This window comes from Candoia aspera, chromosome 6, assembly GCF_035149785.1.
Source record: "Candoia aspera isolate rCanAsp1 chromosome 6, rCanAsp1.hap2, whole genome shotgun sequence".
NCBI classification, from domain to species: Eukaryota; Metazoa; Chordata; class Lepidosauria; order Squamata; family Boidae; genus Candoia; species Candoia aspera.
In genome coordinates, this window is record NC_086158.1 from 38,665,309 (window position 1) to 38,692,175 (window position 26,867).

Genomic DNA, 26,867 nt, shown 5'->3' on the forward strand with positions numbered 1-26,867 from the left:
TGGGTGGCCCATACTCACTATAGGCAGTTGGCTATGCAGATAGGCTCTCTGTCAACTGATACTAAATTGAGCAAGTTCTGAATTCAAACGTTAGTTGGATTCACAGAACATGCTAAGTTAAAATACGGTTGACTTGTTTGTGGCTTATTGTCTTGAGTAAGCCCAGGCAGTTGGGCTAATTCAATAAAACATGGTTTGGTTATCCAGGGATTAGTACAGTATGTTATACTGACTACTACCATCTGCAAGTGTTGAGAAGGTGGCAGCATTGGAGAGGAACATATGCTAGTTCAGTTTTCTCTCCCTACCCCCTTCTTGTAACACAGCCCATCACAAGTTTGTTTTGGGCTGGAATAGAAAGCTGTGCACTTTGATCATCAAGTGGGTAGGTTTATTTGTTCAGCAAAAGGAAGTGTGGTTTTGTGAGCTCAGAAACTGACCAGATGCTTATCCCACATGGTTTCCTGGAGATTTTCCAGCATCTAGGAGACTAACACAGGGTACCAGTTCTCATTTATTTTCTCTGTTTTGGTCCATTTGGTATTTACATACCTCAACTCAACAGCTGGCTTCCATCTGTCTGCTCTTAAAAGATCAACAGAATGAGGGGTTTTTTGGCTCTTATATAGCTTTGCAGTAGAGGTTGGTTTTAAAAGCCAGTTCCTTAGAGTGATTTGCAGCAAGAGCCCCTTCCCTAAACTGATTCCTTTTTTGCAGCTATTAGAATGACAGCTTTTGCCCAGCTGGAAACTGAACTGGTGGCATTTTTATTATATGCAGTTTGCGGCTGCTCCCACCGCCTGCTGTATGTGGGTGGGCAAAGGGAAGGCAAAGTAGCCAGCAAAGTATGCCTGCTCTGGTTGAGCTCTGACATTCCTGGCCAGACACTGGCTCCAAATCTCCAGCATGTCAAAAGACAAAGAAAAGGTGCTAATTGCATGATTAGAGGAATAAGCAGAATGGAAACTTGTGTCTGTAAGCCTGGTTCTATTCCTAGGAACTGCATCTTAAGCAACTGACAAAAAGTCCTGGGAAAGAAACAGTAAGAGTGAGAAAGATAGTCTAAGCCAGTGCTTCTCGACCTCAGCACCTTTAAGATGATTGGAGTTCAACTCCTAGAACTCCCCAGCCACCATGGGGGAATTGGTCTAAACCCACCCACTAGGAGACAGGGGGGAAACAGTGATTTATAGCAGGGTCAGTGGGAAGGAGGGGGTTCTCTCTCTTTCCAGCAACGTTAAGAAGAATCTATATGTGCGTGTGTGTAGTTCCCAGCCGGACAACTGATGTCACCCCTGGGATCAGAAATTTTGTATATGCTTCCACTAACAGATACATTTTTTAAAACTATTAAGGCACTTTTAGATGTTTGATGGCAAATGGTGAACTTCCAGTATAATCATTAGAATCGGATGCTAATTTTATCTCTAGAAATAACTCTCTGGGGATACATAGCCCCTACATTTTTTTTCTGGCCTCCAATTTTTTTTTTATTACTCATATTGCAGCTTAATATAATGTATACATTTTCAGAACAAGAAGTTGGGGCAAAGTTGTGCTGGGATATTAACCACTGCTTCAACATACTCCTTTAAAAAGATATATAGATTTTTAACATCTCACAACAACAACAAAAGTAAACAATAACCACTGCAGAGATGATAATACAGAAAAAAATGAAATAAACCAGAAAATAAGTCAAATGTGGCAAAAAAAGAAGAAAAAAATAATAATTAAATATCAAACCTGTTCATATAGATGATACTCAAGTCTTAAGCAACAAATTAAACCCTTACCATGTGGAATCATATTGATCAAATTACCATGTAATTGACAGTCATGCATGAATAATGTAGATATGGATAATAAGTCACTTATCACTGAATCTTCCACTGAAGTAAAACAGTCTTCTTAGTTTTTGCCCTGAGACATCAAACCCAAATTCTTCATACTTCAATAGGTTCCAAATTTTCAGAATCTAGAAAGCTGAAACACATTTCTGTTACATGTTTCTTTCTTTAAAAAATCACATTATCCATTTCTTGGTTCTATTCTCTTGTGAGGTACTGATGATAGCTGCTTTCTGAATTTGTGGGGAAATAAGATTGAACGCTGCGTGTTACTCTTAATGTCTATTAGGTTAAAAAAAAAGACTATCTGAATAATTAAAATGACAAAATATGTTATTTTGGCAATCCTCACCCATGCCTGAAATTGTTTACATTGGGCTTACATTAACTAGAAGGCTCTTGTGTCTTGCACTTTGCCGGTTTAGCTCTTTCGTATGTCAAAGTTAAAAATCTGTACTTTACATTTGTTAAGAGAATGAATATTAATTGGTGCTATTACATAAACTAACAGTATTGTAAAAGCCAAATCAGGTGTTATCCCAATTATGTAATGAGCAATTTTGTGAATAAAGGTTTAAAGGCAAATTGAGATGGTGAAGGGTAAGAATGGGGACTGGGTTGGTTGAGATTCTCACCAGGACCAACCTGATGACTTTAACTCTTCTCTGTATCTGTATCTGTATCTGTATCTATCTTCTCTCTATCTATCTCTATCAGAGTGGGGCCCAGTAATTGCATGGGCCCAGACTTCTTATTGGAGCAAGCAGGTAAGGGGAGGAAGAGGGCAATCCAGACCTGACCCAAAGCAGGAGACACAGATTTATGTACATTTATGCATACTTTTATAAGGTTGTTCCCATAATTGTATAAATGGCATCTCATCTAACTGGGACCTTTGAAGGATTGTTCTTGAGCTTGCCCAACTGTTGCTATTCAGTCAGCGCCTGTCCCTGGGGAGTGACTGCAAAGTAGGCAGTGCTAATGTACCAGCTGGGCACGTGCCACTGAATATCATCCAACAGCTGCTCCGTAGTGAATAATGTTATACTGTCTACAGCCTGGGTCAGACTATGTGACAATAAATTATGTGTACACATAATTTGGTACAGATGGGCGTCTGCATGCCTATCCATGCTCAGCTGTCTGGTGCATGATGATAGTGGGATGAGGGGAGAGAACAATTCCAAATGCAGAAATGCCTGCCTGAAGAGGTTACCTAAACACACAGAATATAGCTACCCAACTTACCTTTTTCCCACCACCTTTGGGCTAACTATGTTTGATTTCTTCCCCACTTCCTGTAGGAATAACATGGGGTAAGATTGCATCTCTCTATGCCGTGGCAGCGGGCCTGGCTGTGGACTGTGTGAGACATGCCCAGCCAGCCATGGTCCATACCATTGTAGACTGTTTGGGAGAGTTTGTACGCAAGACCTTGGTGACATGGATGAAGAGGAGAGGAGGCTGGGTAAGTGCGCCTGTAGAGTTACGTCTTCCTTAAAAGTATGAGGGGGCAAGCTCTGGAACTGTTACTGGCAGGAATCAAAGTAGGTGGGTATTTCACAGGAGGGCAAAGTTTTCCTTTAATAAAGCTTTGCCCAGTCAGCCCTTCTTGACATCCTTGGCCTTCAAGGATTCTGACTGAATTAACTTCTCCAGGTAGCTTTGGGTCTGACCCATTGGGCCTGCGGCTGCCTTTCCCCTCAAGTTTTCAGCCTCATTCGACTTGCTTAATTTGCTGCTGCTGATTTGCTGCATCTTTTATATGAATCTAGCCTTCATGCTTTCAAGAGAGACAAGTAATGATGCAATGGGAAACCTTGGCCACTCATTACTCACCTGATGTGTGTATATACGTATCAGGGGCACCTTTCTACATTGGGCAGATACTTTGTAGCAGCTTGGGGAGACACCCCCACCTCCTTTTTTCTAACAGCTGTTTTCAGTGGCTAGGAGGCCACGTAATAGTGTAATGCTGCACAAGAAGGTAGTGCGAAGTGTTATAGAGGTACAAGTAGCCCTCATGTTGCGACCATTTGTTCAGCGACCGTTCAAAGTTCTGATGGCACTGAACGAGGGGGATTTACGACCAGTCCTCTGAGTTTGGGCTGTCACAGTGTCCCTGCCGTCACCTGATCTGGGCACTTGGGTGCCCACTTGTGATTGCGATGTCACAGCGAGCTGTGGTCATGTGATCACAATTTCTGATGTGACCTGCTGGCTTCCCACAAGCAAAGTCAATGGAAAGCCAGCAGGAAGTCAGAAGTTGCTCCCGCTCCTGCTACTTTTTTGCCCATCAGCGCTCCCTAGCACCTACCCACAGCAACCCCCCCCCAAAAATTTAAATCTCTGAGTAGTATTCAGAAGTGGGATTGTAGGGGAAATGCTCTTGGGCATGCATGGACAATTTTGGGGGGGGACAAGAATCCTTTTGCTTTAGGAAGAATGTATAGGAAGCCAAGTGTTCCTTCTGATAGATGGGTGGCTATATACATTTGTTTAATAAATAAATGAATAGCTGATGGTGGTGGGGCCATCCACTCTTTGGTGTCCTGACCCTCTTTTCATGTAGTAGGCTAAGACTGTGTTAGGCAGAGATCAGAATCAATGGCTTGCAGAGGTATTTTGAGAAAAGTTCAAGGTTTCCAACTGGAGCTTTACTCAGGTTTCCCAAAGCCCAGCTCTACTGAAATGTTTTCAGGATTTTGACAGGGAGATGAATCCTTCACCAACAATCTGGCAGGCATGATACAGAGCTCTGTTCGTACTCAGGATGTGACATATGCAAAACTACTAATTCTCTTTTTCTTTTTCCTACCACAGACAGACATAACAAAATGTGTAGTGAATGCTGATCCTAACCTTCGTTCCCATTGGCTTGTGGCTGCCATTTGCAGTTTTGGCCACTTCTTGAAGGCCATCTTCTTTGTGCTCTTGCCAGAAAGATGATATCCAGTTATCAAATGAAGTTCCATCTTCTTCTCAGTGACACAACAGACACAGAGAAGGAGTAATGAGATGACTTTCCTCCACATTTTTCCAGCAATGGGAAGCCTTTTTTCAGTTCATGTCTTGCACCAAGCCTCTTTTGTATTTTCAGATTTGCATAGAACTGTTCACAAGGCTGAGCAATGGAAGAACTTGCCACTCAGTTTGTTGTTTTTAAATTGTGTCACATTTTTAATGCATTAAAAAGAAGGAAGCTGATTTGGAGCTGTTGTCAAGAGAAAAACTGTGCCCTGAATTTGTAATGTAAACTACTTTTGTGTTTTCCAGTTATGATTTTCACAGTGTTCTTCACACTTTGGATCCTAAATTCTTGGTTAATGATTGTTAAATAAAGAAGGGGGGGGGGTTCTCCAATATACTGAAATTTAGTTTAAATGCCACCTTCTGTCTAAGAGGAAACTAAACTGGGATTGTATAGCATAGATTGCTATATACCCATCTTTACATTTTTGCACCTGAGGCACCAAAATATAAGATCATGATTTTTCTTTTTAAAAAACTACTCTTATGTTGAATAAAAGGATCCAGAAACATCAAACTGCAGGAACATTAAGTATATGTCAGCAAAAAGATGTCCTAATTGGAGCATATGGAAGTTTAACGTGAGGTGCAATTGGCAAATGTGATTTTTTTTTAATCCTACCATACCCTATAAGGTAAAGGTAAAGGTTTCCCTTGATATTAAGTCCAGTTGTGTCCGACTCTAGGGGGCGGTGCTCATCTCTGTTTCAAAGCCGAAGAGCCAGCATTTGTCCGTAGACACTTCTGTGGTCATGACTAAACGGAACACCGTTACCTGCCCGCCGAAGCAGTACCTATTAATCTACTCACATTTGCATGTTTTTGAACTGCTAGGTTGGCAGGAGCTGGGACTAGCAACGGGAGCTCACCCCGTCACTCGGATTCGAACTGCCGACCTTCCAATCGGCAAGCTCAGCAGTTTAACCCGCAGCGCCACCACGTCCCTATACTGTATATAATACAGTATACACCGCTACCCTATACTGTATATAATAACAAGCATGATCAGGATAGGAGGAAATCTAAACCTGCTTTGATGCCTAAGTGCAAATAAAGAAAGGTGTACACACAATGAAGTATATAAACATCTAAAAGATACTCTAACCCATTGTTTTTCTTTCTACATTGTAGCCAACAGTGTGCAAATGCTGGTAAATGGGAGTGGGATTAGCAATCCTCGAAATTTGTGAGAACAGGAAGGTTCGGGCTGCTTGTGTTAGACCACTGAAACAGAATCTGAATTCTTGTATATAATGAGATGAGGGCTTGAAGAGGTTGATTCGTTGTGACTAAATAAAACACAGTAGGGAGAGCATGAACATAATTTCTGGAACTCTTTCTAATCAATTGATAATAGCTCTGCTCTGGGTCAGTTGGTCGGGGGGGGGGAGCTTAGATCTGTGTCATCAGCAATATTCTAAGCCACTACCTAACTGCCTTTCCAAAAAAGATACATTTGGGTATTTTTCAGGATTTTTTTCTCTGAAGACTCCATCTGGATCTGGCCCGTTTTCTTACTCAATCTTCCTTCTGCCAGCTTTACCCAACATCAAATTTAGTTCCATTCTGATGAATAGAAAACCAAACGGTGACTTGACTTCCTTTATACAACTTCTTTCCAACATTATATGGGTTAAAAATAATTTTTGCCTATGCTGGTACATTTGTTGAAGGAGAGTCCTTATAAAACCAAAATCATGCAAGGATGACTAGTGGGCTTGAAAGGTCCATTACTAACTATATATATGGTGAGAAAAGGGGGGGGACCCCTCATACTATATTCAGTGTACTCTGAAAATACATAATGTTTTTGGTGGAGGAAAATGGAATCTTTCAGCTCCTCAACAGAAGCAGTATTCACTGCTACATTTTGTGAGATCTCAATTGCCATAGATAGTATCTATAGCTTCAAATAAAATGTACATAAAGGAAGATTTAGAAAAACCCAAGATTTACAGAAGAAATATCCCAAGAAAACATGTGCATTAAGTATTCTTAAATATTGTATATCTAGCCACTCAGCACCGTAAGATCTATAATAATAATCCTCTGAGTTAATGAACAAATGGACAAATATAACAAGGCAGTTCTGCCAGATTAGATAAAGAGAAGCTGGGTTTGTACAATATGCCTAGTAAAAGAGCAAGCAAGTTACCATTGTTAACCTCTTGCAAGTGGCTTTTTTACAGAGGTTTCAGACTTTATAGTTCAAACCCTAAATGTATGTTATCTTATTAAATATATCCAAACTGGTGGTGGTTTAGAGTTTGACTGATGTAAGTCTGAAAATACTGCATGGGGAGGGGAAGAAAAGTGCCCCATGCTTTCTGAAGTTTCATACAAACGTATCATGTGAGTATGGCAAATGAAATTAATACTAATCCAGATTAGCCATGATTAAAGAGGTACATTCCCACCAGGGAAGATTCTAATAATGGTTGAGTTCCGTGAGATACACTTATTTCAATGTATGCACTGCCCTACCACCTCATGCTGCTCAAGGTGTCTTTCAATGATAGACACAAAATGGCATGAGGATTTCCAACATTCGAACAGTAACATATTAAAAATGTAAACCTTGTAAAAACGTTTTAAACCAACTTCAGTGGGGCCATTCAAGTTTCAGAAAATGCCAGGGTAATCATAAATGTAGCTGTTTTTCAAAGTCCAAAGTAAGGAGGCCTGCCTCAGGGTTGTTGGAAGCTTATTCCAAAGCTCTTGAGCTGCTATGGAAAAGGTCTGCCAACAGACACACCTCTTCTACAGATGGGACTGTCAGCAATCCCTTTTTAGCAGATCTGATTGTGGAGTGGATAGTATTAGGTGAAATGTGTACTCTCAGGTATTCTGGTTCAGAACGAGGTGTATAGATAGATGCCAGCACCTTAAATAAGGGCTGGCAGCTAGTATAGTGCTTGCAGAGTAGAAGTAACATGCTCATTTTCTGAGCTGACATCTGCTTCTAGCCGTAATGTTCTGCGCCAGCTGTAATCTCTGGACTTTTGTAACGTGCTACTGAGGTTGGACTGTTTTCACCGGCAAAGACAGAGTTGTCAACTAAAGCTGTGCGTAAACGCTTCTATCACTGAGCTCATATGCATCTCCAGTGATAATCTGGCTTCTAAGAGCTCCCCAGACTTGGTCCTAGAGGGGAATGCCATCCTTCCAGCATGAGGAAAAGCCAATCCCTGGACTGGCAACCTGCCTAACCAGTGATTTTTTAACTTCCTGGGTCTTCCTGTTTGCCCTCATCCAGTTTGTCACCATTTGTAAACACGGATCCAATACCAGCTGCCTTTTCAAAACCATTTAAAAAGTACTTTGGTGTTTGAAGAATTCAGAAAAAGAAAATTGACTCAACCAAACACTCAAAACTATGAATTCTTAAAAATAGGGAAGTAGATGTAGGAAAGAAATGATTCAGCTGTTCACTCTTAAATAAGGGTTCCAGCATCTCCCATTTCATTTATGGTCAGTGTCTTCTGTGTGGGTTGAGTTTTGGGAAATGGGGGCTTTCATATGGGCTTCAAGGTATAGATGCAAAGGACTCACAGGATGCATTTGGACATGAACTACAGATTCATCACTGGTCATTTAGCATTAAGCAGGTAGTGGTCTTTATACTATACTACTATTATAAACTTATTAATAGATTCAAACTTTGGACTGCATTGGAGTAGTCATCTACAATCTGTTCCTTTGCATACAATATTTTATCTGCAAACCACTAATGGTACCCAAAGAAAACTCCAAGACTGAAATCCCTTTAATTTTCATTATTTCATAAAGAATACATTTTGGAAGCTTTAATACATGCCTTTAGAAGCATTTCTAAAACAACAGAATGCCACTCCAAATCACATCTTTAAAAATAAAAGCTTTTTTATTGGCTTTAGATTTGTTTCGTTTTGTAAGACTACCATTACAGAAACTTCAGAATAAACTCCTTCAGCAATCGCAGTTTCTACTCTTGGTTATGAATTGGGTTGTGAAAATGCAAAGGCATTATATTTTACTTCCCAGCTACTTCTGTTTCCTCCATGCAATGTCTTTTTCTTGGCCACCATGTGTTTTGGTGAAACAAATCCTCCTTTTTAAGGAATCACTTTCTTGTATGTAATGTGAAGGTGCTGAGTCATTGGTTGCGTAGTAGTTGACATGGAGACTGTCTGCTCTAGCTTTCCCTCAGAATTGAGCCTGAATTTCCTAGTAATCTAAAAATAAAATAGAAAGGACATTATGTATTATTGGATTTTGTTTAGAATTCAAGAAAACAGCAAAGCAAATTAATATGAAAGGACATAAACAAATAAGGATGTTCCCCAAGTACTAGTATGCATGCCTGAAATTCTTGCAAAATTCCAAGCAGAATAATTGAGGCTTATTTCAATTTTTATCTTTTTAATATATAGAGTTATTGTGGAGGAACAGAAATATTTGGCAGTTTTTGCAATAAGGAGGGTTTTTCAGAAGACTTCTGAACATAAAGCAGAATTCTGGTGTGTAATACAAAAAGCACAGATTAATGTGCACCCTTAGAATAAGATACAACTCAGACTTAGAAAAAACCCCATATATCAAATGGTAAAAGGACACAAATCTGCCAATAAATCATGGTTATCTCTTTGCTTAGCATATGCCTTGTCTGAAACCTACATTTGCTTCTAATTTGTCAAGTCACAATTAAACAAAAAATCCAAGTAATGAAGAAAAAACTAACAGAGAGAAATTCTTAGAGGTAGCAAAGAATAGTTTACAATTAAGTAGCTTTGGAGTTCACAGGACATTATGTCAAAGAGTTCATTATCGCATAGCAAACCCAAACACTAGTGTACCACCTGGCACTAGCCCACTGCAAAGTTCTTCACATTTTTTCTAAAAAAGAATTTTGTTCTTCATCTAGGCTTTGAATCTGTTAGCTAGTGCCCTTTATCCTTTTGCCATAGTTACCTTCAGAATGGAAATGAAATATCTGGGGTTGCAAAAACCCTGCCCAAGAAATTCTGCCAAAAATTGTTCTCTTGAGGCAAGTGTTCAAAACAACTTTAAAACAATTTGCCTGGTACAAATCAAAACAGAAAGACTGCACAGCATTAACGTTTAACAGACCAACGTCTTCGCACTGAAGATGTTGCCTAGTTGGGCAATGGAACATCTGCAAGAAAACAGCAAGGCTCAGAGAGCTCCAAGGACTCCACAGACCAATGTCTGTTATGGTCCATTAATGGGCCCAATATTTTGAGGGATCTATTATGAAAAAAGACAACCTACTGCAATAAAGTCTATTATCTATTCTTATTTTATTTATTTATTCAATTTATATTGCTGCCCATCTCAACCAGTGACTCTGGGCAGCTAACAGCAATAAAAACAGTCATAATATAAAAATAACAGTAACAAAAATTAAATATAAATACAGCCAAGCAATCTTAAAAGCCATGGTGTTAACCATGAAACGGGGCCCTTCTCACACTCGGGGCCCCAGGCCTGGGCACAAAGCCAGGTCTTCAAGGCCTTCTGAAAAGCCAACAGGGTCGGGGCCATCCTAATCTCAGGAGGGAGGATGTTCCAGAGGGCAGGTGCCACAGCAGAAAAGGCATGCTTCCTGGTCCCTGCCAGCCAACATTCCTTGGCTGAAGGGACCCAGAGCATGCCCATCCTGCTGGACCGGATTGGACAGGCAGAACTGACTGAAAAAAGACGGTCCCTCAGGTAACCTGGTCCCAAGCCACGAAGGGCTTTAAAGGTAACAAACAGCACTTTGAATTGCACCCGGAAACACACTGGCAACCAATGCAGCTCCCAAAGCAGAGATGTTACATGTGCTGAATAGCCGATACTATTTACAACCCGGGCAGCCTCATTTTGTACCAGTTGAAGTTTCTGAATGCTCTTCAAGGGCAGCCCCTTGTAGAGTCTGTTGCAGTAGTCTAAACGGGAGGTCACAAGGGCATGAGTGACAGTGAGTAGTGCCTCCCGGTCCAGGAATGGGCGCAACTGGCACACAACCCGAAGGTGCGCAAAGGCCCTCTTAGCCACGGCTGCCACCTGCTCTTCCAGCAGGAGCTGTGAGTCCAAAAGGACCCTCAAATTGTGCACCAGGTCTGTCTGGGGCAGTGCCACCCCATCCAGGACCAAAGATGGAAAATCCTTGGTACCAGGAGGCCCAAACACCCAAAACCACTCAGTCTTGCTTGGGTTGAGCTGGAACCCACTGTGTCCCATCCAGGCACCTACAGCCTCCAGGCACTGAGATAGGACATCCATTATTCTTATCCCAAATCAATCAACTGCAAGATGAAGGCCTCTTCAGTGAAGCTTATGGACTATAATCTACCAGGCTGGCCCAGTGCAGGTTGGTAGATATTTTTTGACTTCCCAGTCTAGAGCTGAGAGAGACTGACTGGCCCAAAGTCACCCAGCCAACTTCCATGCCTAAGGGAAGACTAGAACTTGGGGATCTGGCTCCTAGTCCAGTACCTTAATCATTACACCACATCGGCTCTCCATTTCTAATTTCCATATGGATATTTTTTGGATGAAATTCACTCTTGTTATATAATTCCCAGAAATAGTATAGTAAATATCAAAGCAGAGTTCTTCATTTAAGACATAAATATCAAAGGTATAGGAAGAGGGATATGTGATTCAGAGTAATAGCTATGAAAATGATTTGGACTAGCAGGTTATTCAGAAGTATAAGACTATTAATGTGACTGCAAAAAATGGGAAATTCAGTTTTAGGCTGCATGAGCAGTACTTTTATATCGTACTCACAAGAAGTAACTGCTTCAGAATAAAGTCAAATTTGATCTTGAGTATTTTGTCCAGTTCTGGGCACCTCACTTAAGGAGAGTTCACACTATTTGGAACTGGTCCTGAGAAGGTAGCAAGAATGATCAGGAGGCTATAAACTAAGTTCTATGAAGGGAGATTGAGGGAATTGGGACAGTTTGACTGAAGATATTGGCTAAAAACTAACAGCTGCTAGAAATCTCTTTGCTCTTCTTCAACTATAAAAATCCTTCAATCATTAGCTAAGGAGAAAAAGGATGCTGTGATGCCACCCAAAGAAGAATAAGATAAATTTTAAGTAAGCTTTTTAACTTAACTCTGCAAGCCACCCAAAATTTGGGGGATAGTCAAGGAAATAATGTGAACAACTTATCAGTATGAATAAGTTTGCATTAACGAATGTTCTGGATTTATCAGCATTTTCAGAATAAACCTTTTATACTTATATTTTGCAGATAAATGTATTTTTGTTATTGGTTTGTTTTAAAGGATCTGGCAGATTAGCATATACTCAATCTCAAAGTTTCTCATACTTTAACTTGGATCTGTATTACATAACATACCATAAGGATTTATAAACAAAAACAATTTTGAATGGCAGTATCCATTTTTATCCACAGCAATCCCAATTTACCATTAGTCTTTAATCCTGCATTCTTTCTGACTCCAAATATTGTAGTCCTTTGACCTGGATATTTATTTATTTATTTAAAAAGAAAAGAGAGGAAAAAAGAAAGATGCATACAAATTACAGGAAAAAGTTGAAGAATAAAATGAGATAATATTAAAGTACAAATATTCCATTGCAAGAGGCATCTCACTTTTATCCTTATCTAGAAACTTAAATTAAAACAAATATAAAAATAGTTTCATAGGTAGGTTAAGTTGGTTTTATAGAAAATTGGAATTGTCTTGTGCTGCTCCCAAGAATAGCATTCTTATTTATAAATTATTACAAACATATAGAACTGAGTTGACCAGAAATATAAGAGTTCTTGGGGAACGTACTAGCAGAGGTATATTGTTTGGGTTGGCAATAGTATGCTGAGTACATATTCATCAACTAAATTAAAATTAAGCATACTCACTTGTTCTACATGGGGTTTCTTGGCAAAAGAGATCCTTGCTACTGAGTGGGAAGCTATAGAAAGCTCCTGCCCATTTACCTCTCCCTCTTCTACCTCTACCAAACCTACATAAAAAAAACAAAACATTAATATCCATATAGTTAAAAAAAACTGTAACAACTACAGCTCCAAACTAATCATTTATGAAAACAAAAACATAGACAGCAGAATATTTTCTAAGTGGTTTCAGGGAAATCAAGTTCAAAACTGGGATTAAAAACAAAAATAAGATTAATACCTGTGTTCTGAGCACTAATGAAGGCCACCTTGTTAGTGTCAGGTTGGATGCGGATAAATCCACATTCTCGATGCATTGGTTTCTTGGTGTCTGGATGGAAGGCATTGAAACTGTTGAGATAAAAGAAACAGTACTATCTGCATGCTTCTGTTAACAAATCCACATAAATCAGAATTCATCCAGCCATTTCTCCCCAATATCATTTGCATGGAAGGAATGTGAGTGGCATTCTCATATATTCTCTTTAAGTAGAAAACCTGAAGTACTATTTAAGCAGTACAAAAATTTAAAGAAATGTATTTGCCATAAGATTATTGTCTCAAGATAACTGAAGCAAGATGGAGATACTTCTCCCTGCTAGAATTTTGGACCTTTTTTTTATAAACTTCTTTCAGCAAATCATTTGCCAATGTCATTAGATAACTGTCAGAATATCTGACATGTAACATTACAGAAATTCAGAGATAGATAATTGAAAGTAGTGGGATGCTACTTTTTTCCAACTTTTTCTGCAGTGTTTCAAACATAATAATAATAATAATAATAATAATATCCACTGTACAATATTCCTAAACTTTTTTTTTTTTTTTTTTTTTTACAAAACCCAAAATACAATTCTATTTCAAAATTTCCTTTTCTGTTGTACATGTTTCCCTTAAAAGTTCCCATGTCTAAAGACCTGGAAAATTACTGATATTTCATAAAATTATTAAAAGACCGAGAAAGAAGTGAATCATGCTTTTGATCTTACTGATTCTTATTTGGTTCTGAAAAAAGAAGACTTCTACCAGATGCCTGGAAACCCAGGTTTCAGTATTCTGCACAATAATTCTTGGTAGATACCTGGAAGCTTATTTTGCCTCCAATGATCTTCAAAGTATTTAAGTAGATAAGCTTAACTGAACTGCTAACAAGGAGAACTAAAGGAGTCAAGGTCTATGTGGCAGTGGTTTTAGGGCTGAGGAAAAAAGCTATAGTTTAGAATGGGGTTTTCTTCTAAAATTTAGTGCACCAATATTCTATTTAGCTAATATTTTCCCTATACCTCATTGATATTTAGGAAGTCAATACAGCAATAGATTATTCACCAGAGATTGTTTTAGGGGTTTTCTTCTCAAAGGACATGAAAAAAAAGAAAACTCACGAGAAATTCAGCATGGGTTGACCAACATGAGAGATGTGCACTTCTTCAAGGTATTGAAAGGGCTTCATTGAAGGGAAGGTACCATCTCCTGGTGGGTCTGACAGCCAAGTGCCCAGCATCCAGGAGAGCGGTTCAATCATAGGATTCAACTGCACAGTTTCTAAAGAAATAAAGAATCTGAGAATATCAAACTGCGCCAGATTTTTTTGAAAGTGTGGAATAAGCAAGATATGCTTAGTTAATATGTTGTACAAAATTCCAGAAAAAATGATAATAGGTAATCATCCTTATAATATCAACTTTCAATTGCAAAATAAGATTAAATGGCAATTTCATTGCTTATAATAATGTATTCTAAAAGGTTTATTAAAAATGTATACTTTTAAATTTGGAGAAAACACAAAGGAAATCAATGGAGTGTTTGAAAAAAAAAAATCTTTTCAAGTTAATTTTATTCCACAGGTATCATTTGTTGTACGGGAAACTACTAGACAATAATTTTTGGACATGACACCATTAATTGGCAAGAAAATGAATTCAAATAACAAAACTTGAAAATGAAGGGAGACTAAACAAATGTTTTTATTACCATCTAGTGGGTTAGGTCATATTACAGCAACTCAAAATAAACATATACACCACACTATTTCTTTTCAGATTAAGCAACATTATGCAAAATGTAAAAAAAAAAAGTTAGCAAAAGAAAATTGAATCAAAGATAAGAGAAAATCCAAATATCAACTTCCTTAAGAGGCTACAGAGCCTGTCTGTCTGTCTGTCTGTCTATCGCCTTAAAAAATACAGATTCAAATCTTTCCATGTTCATGAAACTAAAGCCATAGTTATATATACTTATGGAACTGAAGCCAGAATTGTGCCATCTATGCAGTTAAATACAAGCTCTGTAGGCATTACACTCTCTCATACACTCTTTCTCACACACACCTACATGTAAACAAAAATACACAAACTTTGGAAATGAAGAGGGCAACTAATTCACTAATAGCTCTATGGCTTTAGAAGTTTAGGGACAAAACGAAAAAGAAGTGAGAACATTGTGGGAAGAGGAATAGAATGGATTAGTGGCTATTAAAAAAATGCAGAAAAGGATGTAGGAGAGAAAAGGATGGATTGAACTGTTATTGTCTGAGTAAGCAATCTGCAATCACACTTAAAACTATTTTTAAACATCCCCAAGGATGTAATGTCACCACAGACATTAATGGAAAAATCAGATATTTTAATGGAGCTGAGTACTGATGCGGAAGTACACAACCACCTCTGCGTATTCCCCCCCCCCCTTTTTGTGGGTGGAACAATTCAAGGAACTGAAAACTTGATAAATATGTTTGCATGCAGTAGAATTTTTATATCATAATTCATATAATTTAAATATAAAAATTGGATCTAAAAACAAAAAGATGCATTTTTATTAGATTTGTTCTAAACCATTTTGATCAGAGACAACTTGACCTATTCTCCTATATTATAATGCAACTAATTTTCTAACCTGATCATGCAAAGAGCTTTATTTTTATTTTCTGTTTGAATTATTATGCCCATTTAAAACAGAATGTGAGATATAAATACCTTCACTAACTTAGATGATAGCTGGTCAGAAACAAAATATTACAGATTATTCATCAGTAATCTTCTCCAAAAGCACAGAAACAGTGCCTAAACCAGTTCTCCTTGCTCATTCTCATCCCCCTTTTAGTATATGCTAAATGCTGTTTTGTGCAACTCAAAGCTCCCAGTTTACACTGCGAATGCTACAAAAGTAGTGCCTAACTGAACAGTTTCCAGAAACATATAATTTCACTGAATTTGTATTGTGTTCCAATAAGCAAATTTGGCTACCTGATTTTAAAATTTTTGATACCCATTCTCCTACAATTTTATGATTATTTGATGAATGTATACATTTTGAAAAGTGGAAACTTGCAGAACTACATTTATTGATATAGTTAAAAATTAACAAACATTGCAAATGTTTCAGTTGACCTATCAACTTCACAATGCCCTTCTGAGCAATTCATTTAATAGTTATTATGCTGTGCTTAATAGTACATACCATAAAAAAAAAAGTTTAAAAGCTTACAGATGTATTATTTTAGCGGGCCTTAATTACTAAGAAATGATCAGTCACAGAGAGAAATATTCTATAAATGCTTTTTAAAAGGTGTGTATATATCTTGAATAGCACAGCACAACTTTGTTTGCACTTGTGCCCTGGAAATTGAGCTGAATGTCAGCCAAATTCTTGCCACCACAAACAAAAGTTGGCACAATTGAATTTAAAAATATGTAGGAACTTCCTGGTCACTTGTTAGCATTAACTCTTGGTAAGGAAAGCAGGAGAAAGAAAGTGTAACTCTGGGATTTATGTTTGGTACAATCACAGGTTAAGAAACAATCAACAATCAGCCCCAAACTGATAATAGAATTTAGTGTCTGTGCAGCAGTCCCTGCTGAAAAGTTGTTCCACATGCAAAGGAAAAAGAACAGCAATCAGCAGTATAATTTAATAGACATAAAACAGAACCCAAATCTCCATATTCAAAAAGCATTAGTACTTCCAATTGTAAAAAGTAACTATTTTAGACAGTACCTGTTTGAATTTCATTGCTGGCCATATCTTGCAATATTATTTATAGCTTGCTCACTTAAGATCACTAACCTTTCCCTAGCCTCCATGAAACACTGCAACAATCAGGAAACAATCTTGGGACTCTACAGAGGTTACCGCAGTGTTTTCTGGGATTTGTAGTCTAATTTAAGAAAGTTAATGCAGAACTGATGAAAAACTTTGGCATAGATTGTGACTCATAATTCTTTTTGGCTCCTTCTGCTCTTTCAAAAAGATAACGTACATACTGGCAACACATAAAACAAAGACAAGCATTCAGCTTGTAAAACAAGGTAGAAGCAAAGGAGGAGGAAGTTAAAATCCAGATTGAGAAACGTAAACTTGAATAAATAAATAATTCTTTTGCTAGTGAAATCCAATTTTCCAGTTTTTGCCAATTTTTTTATAAGCTACAGTGAGCAAGGGATAGAAATGGTTGCAGCTTATACACATTTGCAAATGAAAATATACCTCAACAATATTACAGATCATTATCAGGGATATATGAAGATAAATGTATGTTAAAACCTCTCTCCTATTGCTGTAAACAGCTAAACTAAATTGGGAATATTAAAAAGGGAATGTGGCCCGGTGGGTACTTTTGACAAAGTTTAAACTGTAGCATCAGACTATCGTAGGGGGTACGCTACCAAAGTAGTCCCTGGATTTCTTGTTTGGAAAATGCAGCATGGCTCAAGTACTGAATCCTTCTCCAAACCCAGGGGTGTTACCTAAATTAGGCAGCAATATGTTCCAATTATCATCTGCAACTCTCAGAGCTGAGAGAGTGGGGTTGGGTGCAGGCTAGAGTTGACCTGACAGGCAGAAATCTTACCCAGCTTCCCCTGTTAAACCCCTTGGGAGGCTGTGGGGCTAGGCTGGTTTGGTGAGTCCCTGCCTGCCACACAGGCTTCCAGCCATTACTGCTCTCACCTGTAATCAATGAAGATGAGGCCCCAGCTGAACAACCAGCCTGGGATCTCTCTCCCATCAGCCTGGTGGCAGGCTAATCCACAGAGACTAGCAGCCCAAACAGTAAGAGTGACAGGGCCACCACTGTCATTGAAGGGTAAATAGGCAACAGGCACCATATTGTGTATCTCACTTCAGTTTGTCATTTTAACAACCAGTTCTCACAAAGTGAACTGAACACCTGTGCACAAGGCCCTCCAATGGTAGCACATGAGGGCCGGAGCCAAAACCATAGATATGATGCATCTCCTAGCAAAGGCATCAGGACCATTGTGAAGCAAATTTAACTGCCTGCCCCATATTTCCCCCCCACCCACCCACCCAAGGAGAAATGTATACAGAGGGCAAAACAGAGCAACTGGCCCTTGAAGATATTCTATGCTAGGAAACTTCTTTAATTATCTGACTTTGTCCACATTTTTCTCAGAAGGAAAAATCTGATGCAGCAGAGTTCTGCCCTGCATCCTATGCTATTTAACATAAATATGAAACCACATGGGCACCCAAAACCATTAATACACCAATATAATTTAATTCTGCCCATGAGCCAAGACCAAAAAAAGATGAGAAGTCAGTACAGATGTTATAAGTAAGTAATGTCTAGCACTAACTCCTTTAACACTTTGATCCAGTTTGCTTCTGACACTTAGTTCCTTAAAATGCCTTGTTTGATTTTAAATGTTATCCATGTTTTCTTCTTTTAAATATTTTGCCTTAGGTTTTTTTTTCTAGAGTCTGTCAGGATTGGGGCAGGATATAAATTTTGTTAAATAAATGGAGAGCTCCCCCTCATCAAATTGTACCACGTTTAAAAAATAAATGGCTTAGGTAAGAAATTAGGACATCCAGAATAAACAGTATATACAAATCTGAAAGCAGGCAACAACTGTTATCCAACACAAAAGAAATGAGCACATAATTTCCCCTACAGAATACCAAAAACACAACTCTTTGTGTCTTCTAGTCTCATGAGACAAATAATAAGCAACAGTAATCACACATCAGAAGTATGAACTCTGTTCTTCTGTATATCACATACAACACAACTAAAGCTATAGTTTAGTAAATCATTAAAAGAGTATACCAATAAGGATAATTTTATTGTAATGCTCAAATCATTATAATACTGTAATCAATAACTCTTTGGCGGTTTACTCATTTTATGTAAGAATTCTAAATGCTTTCACCACAATCTGGCCAAAGTTGTTAAATTCAAATGTGTTCCTTGTTCTTTTATTTATTTATTTGTTTAATTTTCTATCCTGCCTTTATTAATTTTATAAATAACTCAAGGCGGTGAACATACCTAATACTCCTTTCTCCTCCTCTTTTTCCTACAACTACCACCCTGTGAGGTGAGTTGGGCTGAGAGAGAGTGACTGGCCCAAGGCCACCCAGCCGGCTTTAGAGTGCAATGTCTTCCAGTGATTTCTTGGGGATAACAGCTATAATTGGTGATATAATTGAAATTGGGACAAAGAATACCTACCACAGACCTCAGTAGGGGGTCTTGGAGTGGAGCCAAGGAAAGTGCTCTGACCTCATTTCAAACATCCTTTACCTTTGGCCCACGTTCATCAAGGGGAACTGCTATTTTAAGTCACTATCAGGAAAAAAACTTGTCCTCTGTGTTTACTACCTCAATATTAGGTGTGAAAAGCAGGCTTCGCCTCTTCCCAACTGGAAGGTTATGGGCCCACATTCACGTAGCCTTGTTTGTAGGCTTTAGCAAATTTGCGTTACTAAATATGCAGTGTACCTGCAGAAAACATAGGGAACGGACTTGAAGGAGAGGAGGAAGAGCCACTATCAAGGCAACAGTCAGATAAGTGGGGATTGAGCCCAGGCCAAGAAACTAATTTGAGAAAATGTCTCAGACAATCCCCTCTCTAATTCACATCAAGATAAAGTGAAGGAGGAGGAAGCACATTCAGACTCGCAAGATTCTGTAACTACAGTTGTTACAACAAAAGTAGTCCTGACTTATATAGCATTGCTTCTTAGTCTGGTCTACCTTGTAGGGCTGACAGTACCTGTCATTTGTTCTGTGGACCTAAAAAATGACAGAGTTTACACCACTTAAGATATTATTTTTCCCCCTACATTATTATTTTGGGTGCAATTCATGTTTGAAACTTCATTCAAATGCTGGTTGAGTTATATTTTTGGCATAACCTACTGTATATTTACATTCCACAACTTGACAACCAAGCCTCCAGTTCAAACAGAATTAATTTTATCTCTTGGGAAATAATATATCAATCAAGTAATATTAATTTCTGGAATTCAAACATGAGAAAATATTAGTAAGATCATACTGCGGTGGTGGTACTTGTGAAGAAGCATGAAGTGGAAGGAAATTAAGGTTGGTGGCAGTGAGCTGGTGAATTATGGATGCATGAGAACATGGAAGCTTTAGTATGTTATCTTGTTGGAGAGGGAAGAACTTGGTTGAAGATAAAATGGAAGGGAAGAAGAAGGAATTGAGTATATGTGCAGCAAAGCAAAATCTAGGTGGGAACTTTGGTTAAGTTTGAGATTGCTGTGTTGGAGACGACCATGTGGTAGACATTGATGGCATGCAAGGAGTGAGAAGAACAGTGAAAGTGGAATGCAAGTAAGAAAGCTGGTGAAGATGGTATAGATGGCCCAGGTATTGGTGTTCTGCAGCAGACCATTATAGGCAGCAGAAGCAGGGTCCACCCTTTTGGACAGTGTTGTTACTTGCTCAAGCCATGTGACTGACTTGGCTGGGTATACCCATCAGAACTGTTCTGTTAGGTCATCTTATTGCCTGCCACCTTTGAACGAGGAGGAGACAGCTAGGAAATGACCATGACCTGAACTATTCCATGAGGATCATTGGCTGGTGACAAAGGACTGGTTTTGGAAAGGTGGTGAGGAGTACACTTGGGCCTGTAGGTAGAATCTGTCTCATGGAAGGTTATTTAGAAAAACAATCCATTTGAGGTGAGGACAGAGGAAAAGAAGGGGAGAGTTGACAACAATGGAACTATATGGTTTGGATGTATTGATAAGGAAAGGATGTATGCCCCTCTCCAGTTGCGAGACAGAGAATCATCAGAGTGGGGTTTTGGGAGTGAGAAGGCTGGTATTCCCCACCAATTCTAGATGAATATGGAGTCTACTTGGGGAGACTGGAAATATAATTGACCTTGGTTGAGATTAGGGTAATTAGTGAACTTTTAGATGGGACTGCTGGAACTAGTAGTGGCTGCTGAGTGACTCAGGTAAGGGCTGCCAAATGGTGGGGAAAGGACATGGAGCTGTTGATGGGTGAGAAGTGTAGAGAGTTAGAAGTTGTGAGTGTTATAATGGATGTTAAGACTGAGAGAGTGGTGGGTGAGAATCCCCTCTAGGCAGGCAGGACCAGGGCTTGAGAACTATAGAACTGGAGGAGGATATAGAGGAAGGAATGAAGATCATGATTGTGCTGGGCAGAATGAGATATGGCAAGAGGCAGGTATGGGTCTTTCTTGAAAGAAAGAAAGAAAGAAAGAAACAGCATATTGTAAGCTAGATACCTGCATATTTTGCCATCAATTTTTCTCAGCTGTGAAAGTGCAGAGAATACTAACCACAGTCCTGGGACAACAGGTTGCTCAAGAATGGGAAATTGATCCTCTTCAGCTCATCCAGCTTTTCCTTCAGCTTTCTAACCTGGCTGTCAGAGCGGCTGATCTTTTGTCTGAGCTGCTTCAGCTCTCCATTCTTCTTCTCTACTTGTTCTCTCAAACAACACACTTGACTTTTACTTTGCCTAGAGGAGAAACAGTATGAATGAAGGGAATCAATGAGCTTGCATGCTCCTGAAGCAGACATAATGACCTCATTGATTGACATGGGGTTTGCATCAGTCTCTCCCTTCTGACCTACTACAGCTTCTGTGGCTGGTTTAGGGGTCAGATCTGCAGGGGATGCAGACATGCTTTGGGAAGATTTCTGGGGGATAGCAGTAAGAGAAGAAGTAGAGGAGGTTTCTCTAAACCTAGTGTCCTGCTCCACAAGGTTGTTACTACAGCTTGGTTCCACACTTCTCCTTAACCTTTTTCTTTCTAGTTGTTCCTTTGGAAATGATGATTTCTCTCTACTGTGTTTGGAGAAAAAGCTGTAAGAATGAAGGGATCCAATAAATTTACATGCACCTGACACTGGAGGTTTGAAGTCATCCTCTGATATACCATTTTTATCAATTTTGAAACTTCCTGGATGGATAACCATTTCAGAATGGTCCTCAACAGAATGCTTTTCTGGCTTATTCTGAGTAACTTTTGTAACTAAGTTATCTGCTAACATCCTTCTGAGAGAGCCTTCAAGTTGGACCTGGAAACTCTCCCCCTGCTCAGACATTGACTCAATTTCAGCTTGAAGAGTCACATGCTCCATTTCATTAGTTCCTTCCACTAACAAGTCTTGGTCAGATGATAAGATTCCCTCCACTACCTCCCCACTTCCTTCATTTGATTGATTGCCATTTCTTTGTAGAGTCTGTGTTATTATTTTTCTCTTTCTTTTGACATAATCCCTGCTGTTGCCCCTGGTTTCAGAAATCTGGAATATAGTTGGGATGGCTGTGGGTTTGAGCAACCGATGCTGGTCTTCCAGCCGTTTTGAAAAGCTATCTTTAGTGAAGTGTTCACTGCAGAGAAAGGAATATTTGGTGGGAATCCAATTATCCCGTTGTACTGCTTTCAACCACTGGATTAGTCGCTTTGAATCCTTTAATGGAAACCTTCAAAAAAGTATAAAAGGAAATAAGTTACTATATATATTTCTTTTCTTCTTTCCTGGAATCATGAAAATTTACAAATGGGGTTAAGCTTAAGAAACTTTAATTTTCTGAAAAAGTTTAATATACAGATATAAATAGCATTCATTACGTTTTTAGAAACAGTATTTTGTAAATATGCTGAGCTTTTTTTTTTTGATCTATTCAAAGCTTCTTTACTTATCATGAAAATACATATAAGTGATTATAGGATAGTTACCAGGGCACTACAAGCTATATCGTACAAAGAAAGATCGAAACAATTGGGTCAGTTTAGTTTCAAAAAGAAAAGACTAAGACAGGATATGATAGCACTATTCAAGTACCTAAAAGGATGTCACTTCAAGGTCAAACCTGTTCTCTAACATTCCAAAGTTTTACAGTTTAGTTTAATACACTAAATAATGTATTAAAGTCAAAGGAAAGTATGTTCCAATTGAATTTTTATCCTAGCAATAACAATTTGATAGCGGCACCAATTTCCAAGATAAACTGTATGTTCCCCTTCACTGAATAGGCTGAAGTAGAGGCTAGACTTCCATCTGTTGGGGATCCCATGGGGAGCCTGTGTGATGGTTGTATTGTGTTTAGATGGATGTTCTTCTGAAATCTTGTTTTTACTTATTTTTCGAAGTGTTTTTAACAGTTGTGACATTGTTTTAATTGTTGGTTGTACGCTGCCCAGAGTCATGTTCAGTGAGATGGGCAGCCATATAAATGTGTTTAATAATTAAATTAAATTTTCCTTTTCACCCATTTCTAGTTTAGTGTGTCAAAAACAATAACCAAGTAAAAGCTAAATATTTCAATGACTCAATTTACATGTTACATCAAATCTTGGTTAGAGGACACCATGCAATCCTATGCATGTTTAGAAATCAGTTTTAATACTTTTAATGGAACTTACTCTAAGGAAGTGTGTATAGACCTACTGTTATAGAAATTATGTATTCCTATATGTTTTTTCTGTTTGTTACATTTTATTTTTACTACTATAAGAAAAAAAAACTCTTCTCATTTTCCATTAATGGCCATTTGGGGTTTTGAAAAAGGATAAGCCTACTTCTACATTTTCTTCCTCTCCCTGCTTTTCAACTGTTCTTGCATCACTGGATCTTTCTCCTGCCACTGAAGAGATTAAGTCTCTCAAATGGAGTTCAACTAAGACTGATTTTTACCTGGCTACAAACATACACTGTTTGAAATTCTTCCTGATTATACTCTTTGAGCCTTTTTAATACTTAATACTTATAATTCAATAAGTAATCTTGTGTCTAGCATTGTTCTTAATTGCTGTTAATAGTGCAACGTCTGACCACTAAAAGCCCCTCAAGATGTTCCCTCTGCCATTGTTTCCATAATTTCTTTTGTTTATGCTTTCCTACTGATTTTAAGCCATACCTATGCAATTCTGGAATTTAAAAATAAAAGTGCCATTGCTTTTGATTCTGCCTGAAATTCCTGCTAATTTTCTAAACACTATGCTACCATGGTTTGGCCTGATATAGGGCTACCAGATCTTAGCTGCAAAAACCATGACAAGCACTAGATGACAGCAAGAAGATACAGAAAATGCTAACATTTTGCTGCCATCTAGTAGTTTTTTGGATTTTTGTAATCCAGATCTATAGTTCTAGCTCATATCTGAAAGAATGAATTATCAATCTATTATCTCTCTAAGGAGAAAATGTTAGTAGTACCCCATTTCGGGGAAGTGAGGGGGGATCAACTCAAAGGTTTTATTTTTTTCTTTTAGATTTGTCTTTTATTGTATGAAGAAAGCTTTAATAAAAATTATTTTAAATATATATTTAGAAAATAATATATGAGTTAAAATAACCAGTTTGACAATATAGTAATCCTAATGGGAAAAGAGCTGTATTAAAACACACACAATTGCTGAACTGCTAGAGTGCATCAATACTTATGAAATCATTCCCAGTACCAGATTAGGATGAAAAGAAATTTTATTTTGGGGGAAAAGGCATAGGCCTCTCCTCCAAAGTGCACTCCAAAACAAGGGACAAAACATGCACTGAGCGGCAAAAAAGTTCTCCAATAAAGCAGTTTTTTTTAAAAAAATGCATGGAATCCAGCAATAGCATCAGAAGTTTAGATGGGAGAGCGATGCAAGATTCAGTTGACAGCAAAGAGGCAGGAGAAAGAGACCAATGAAAAGACTTTTTGAAGAAGTTATCCTTGCACAATCAGCCCGTCCCATCTTGATCCCAGAAAATAAACATCTGACACAATCAAATACTGTAAACCATCTTTAAAAATGGAGACAAGCAAAACTAATTATAGTGTGGATTAAATAATTATACATGAAACTCCCCACAGACTTCCTCAGTTCATTAGAAACCAATGGGCTATTCCTAATCAACTTATATTTTAAAATAATACACATTTAAAATACTTTTCAGAAATATAAATTCATTTCACATGCATAAAAATATAGAACTCAAGATAATTACAGAAGAAAAATCTGGGACCCAAGGAATACTTACTGCCCATAATAGCTGAACCAGACTCCTATATAAAAGAGAATATAAGTTTTGAGTGGCAAAATAGGGCCCAGACAGTGTCCTTGTGTTCTACTTGGGAATTTCTAGATGAATCTCATTCGATACTCCTTAAGCAGAATCACTATCCAGCAGGGAAGTTTCCAAGCCTTATCTTAATTTCATACATATTTCTTCAGTTGAATGAGTGAATCTTATATATTTTCACCTTTGGACTACTTTCATGTTTTAAACTGCATGGGTATTTTTTTAAAAATTAATCTTAGACAGGAAATAATGGCTGCTGTTGAATGTTTGAACTGTTAAAAGTTTTAGATTTAATACCAATATCAAAAACCTTATAAACCATCCACTGTAACAATAAACATATATTTGGTTTTCTGCTGTATGCAAAACAGGAAGAATAAAACGAGAATGCCTTTGTAATTGTTTGAGTATATAGAGATGACATCTCACTTGTTTTACATTAACAGAATATTATACTGTCACATTTTTGCTTATTTTCTCATAGCTGTAATGTGTTCCTTTTCTAGTCTAAATATGGATTTGCACACAACCATACATATTGGATAATGAAAAATTAACCATGATTCAGTAGATACTTCTAAAATACAATTTATCCCTTGTAAGGATTGGCAAGAATGCCACATCTCAGAGCAAATCAGAGATTAGATTATGTTCCTTGACAGGAAAAGCAACTCTTAGCTTTCTCCCTAAGAAAGCAGTCACTCCACAAGCCACCTACTGACAGATTTGCTACTGAATAAAGTTGCTTTTCCCAGTGGGTGTATATTTCCAAAACTCAGACAAGACAGGACAGGTAAACTTGTGAACAACAGTAATAATGCTTACTCATGCATCAGTGCCCCACATATGAAATCAGGGCTTAGGCTTGAGCCATAATCTTAACCCTGGTATCTGGGTATCTGTTCTTCAGTCAATACTTCAACTATAAATCCCATGGAGAGCGGGGGTGGAGGATTAGGGCTGATGTCACTATAACCAAGCAGATAGAGTGCCTGCCTTCCTCTCCCAAAGAAAAAATGAAGTCTTAGCCCAAAAGATGTACAGTAATTTTCACAGGAGTTGCAGCCCTCTCACTATTTTGTCTTAAACTGTGGAGAGATGACAAGAAGAAGTGGGTGAAAGGATGAGATGGCAACAAAAGGGTTTTGTGCGTGCCTGGGTGTGTGGGGATGAAGTTGGTCCCCCTATTGTCGAGGGGATGCTCATTTGGCCTCTCTGGGAGGGACGGGCAATGAGTGATGCGGGTCGGTGGAAGAGAAAGAACAGTTCAACTGCCCAGAAACGAGTGTAAAAGGTATGTGAAGAGGGCAGCCAGGCTGGCTCGGGGGGCATCAGCCTGTCACAGAACTGCGAGCGGAAGAGAAACGGGAAGCTCTGCGTCCGTCTACCCGACCGAGAAGGTGCGCCTCGAGAAGCCCCGTGTCGAGGCACGAAACAGGAGACGGGCAGGTGCGAGAGCTCCTTTCCCTCCCCCTGGTTACCTGTGGAAAGAGACGGCCGCTCGGCCCCGGGGAGCTTTGCCCTGCCGGTTGGAGCAATTCAGAGCCGCGCAACAGATCACCATCGCTGGAGGCCGCACGGGCGGCCCTGCCTCACCCCCCTCTCCGCCCCCCCTTCAGCCGTACAACAAGATGGCGAAGACAGGCAAGTCACCACAGCTGTCTCGCCACACCCTGCAGAGTAACTTCCGTACGGAAGGAGCTGTCATTCAATACACCCCATATACCTTCGGCGGTACAGTATA

The 26,867-nt window shown here is 38.7% G+C and overlaps 2 protein-coding genes across 4 annotated transcripts in view; one reads left to right on the forward strand and one right to left on the reverse strand.

Moving 5' to 3' along the window:
- BOK (BCL2 family apoptosis regulator BOK) overlaps positions 1 to 5,223 on the forward strand; it is a 32,996-nt gene extending 27,773 nt beyond the window's left edge. Inside the window, exons 4-5 of the mRNA XM_063306787.1 lie at positions 3,155 to 3,318; positions 4,674 to 5,223. Of these exons, the coding sequence (XP_063162857.1) occupies positions 3,155 to 3,318; positions 4,674 to 4,799 (290 nt within the window). The 3' untranslated portion in view covers positions 4,800 to 5,223. The remainder of the gene's footprint in view (positions 1 to 3,154; positions 3,319 to 4,673) is intronic.
- A 3,405-nt stretch (positions 5,224 to 8,628) lies between these two features.
- Positions 8,629 to 26,737, reverse strand: THAP4 (THAP domain containing 4). 3 transcript variants are annotated; one of them, XM_063306761.1, is made up of 6 exons: positions 26,605 to 26,735; positions 21,385 to 22,538; positions 14,185 to 14,344; positions 13,041 to 13,150; positions 12,764 to 12,867; positions 8,629 to 9,094 (listed from the first exon to the last, which is right to left on the reverse strand). In XM_063306761.1, the coding sequence occupies exons 1-6, from the start codon at positions 26,685 to 26,687 to the stop codon at positions 8,975 to 8,977; spliced, it is 1,731 nt and encodes a 576-aa protein (XP_063162831.1). In that variant the 5' UTR covers positions 26,688 to 26,735; the 3' UTR covers positions 8,629 to 8,974. The 3 variants fall into 3 exon arrangements, with proteins under 3 accessions (XP_063162831.1, XP_063162834.1, XP_063162832.1); XM_063306764.1 differs by lacking the exons at positions 21,385 to 22,538; positions 26,605 to 26,735 and adding an exon at positions 16,796 to 17,032; XM_063306762.1 differs by lacking the exon at positions 12,764 to 12,867 and having other exon boundaries at positions 8,992 to 9,094; positions 26,605 to 26,737.
- Positions 26,738 to 26,867: the final 130 nt, after the last annotated feature.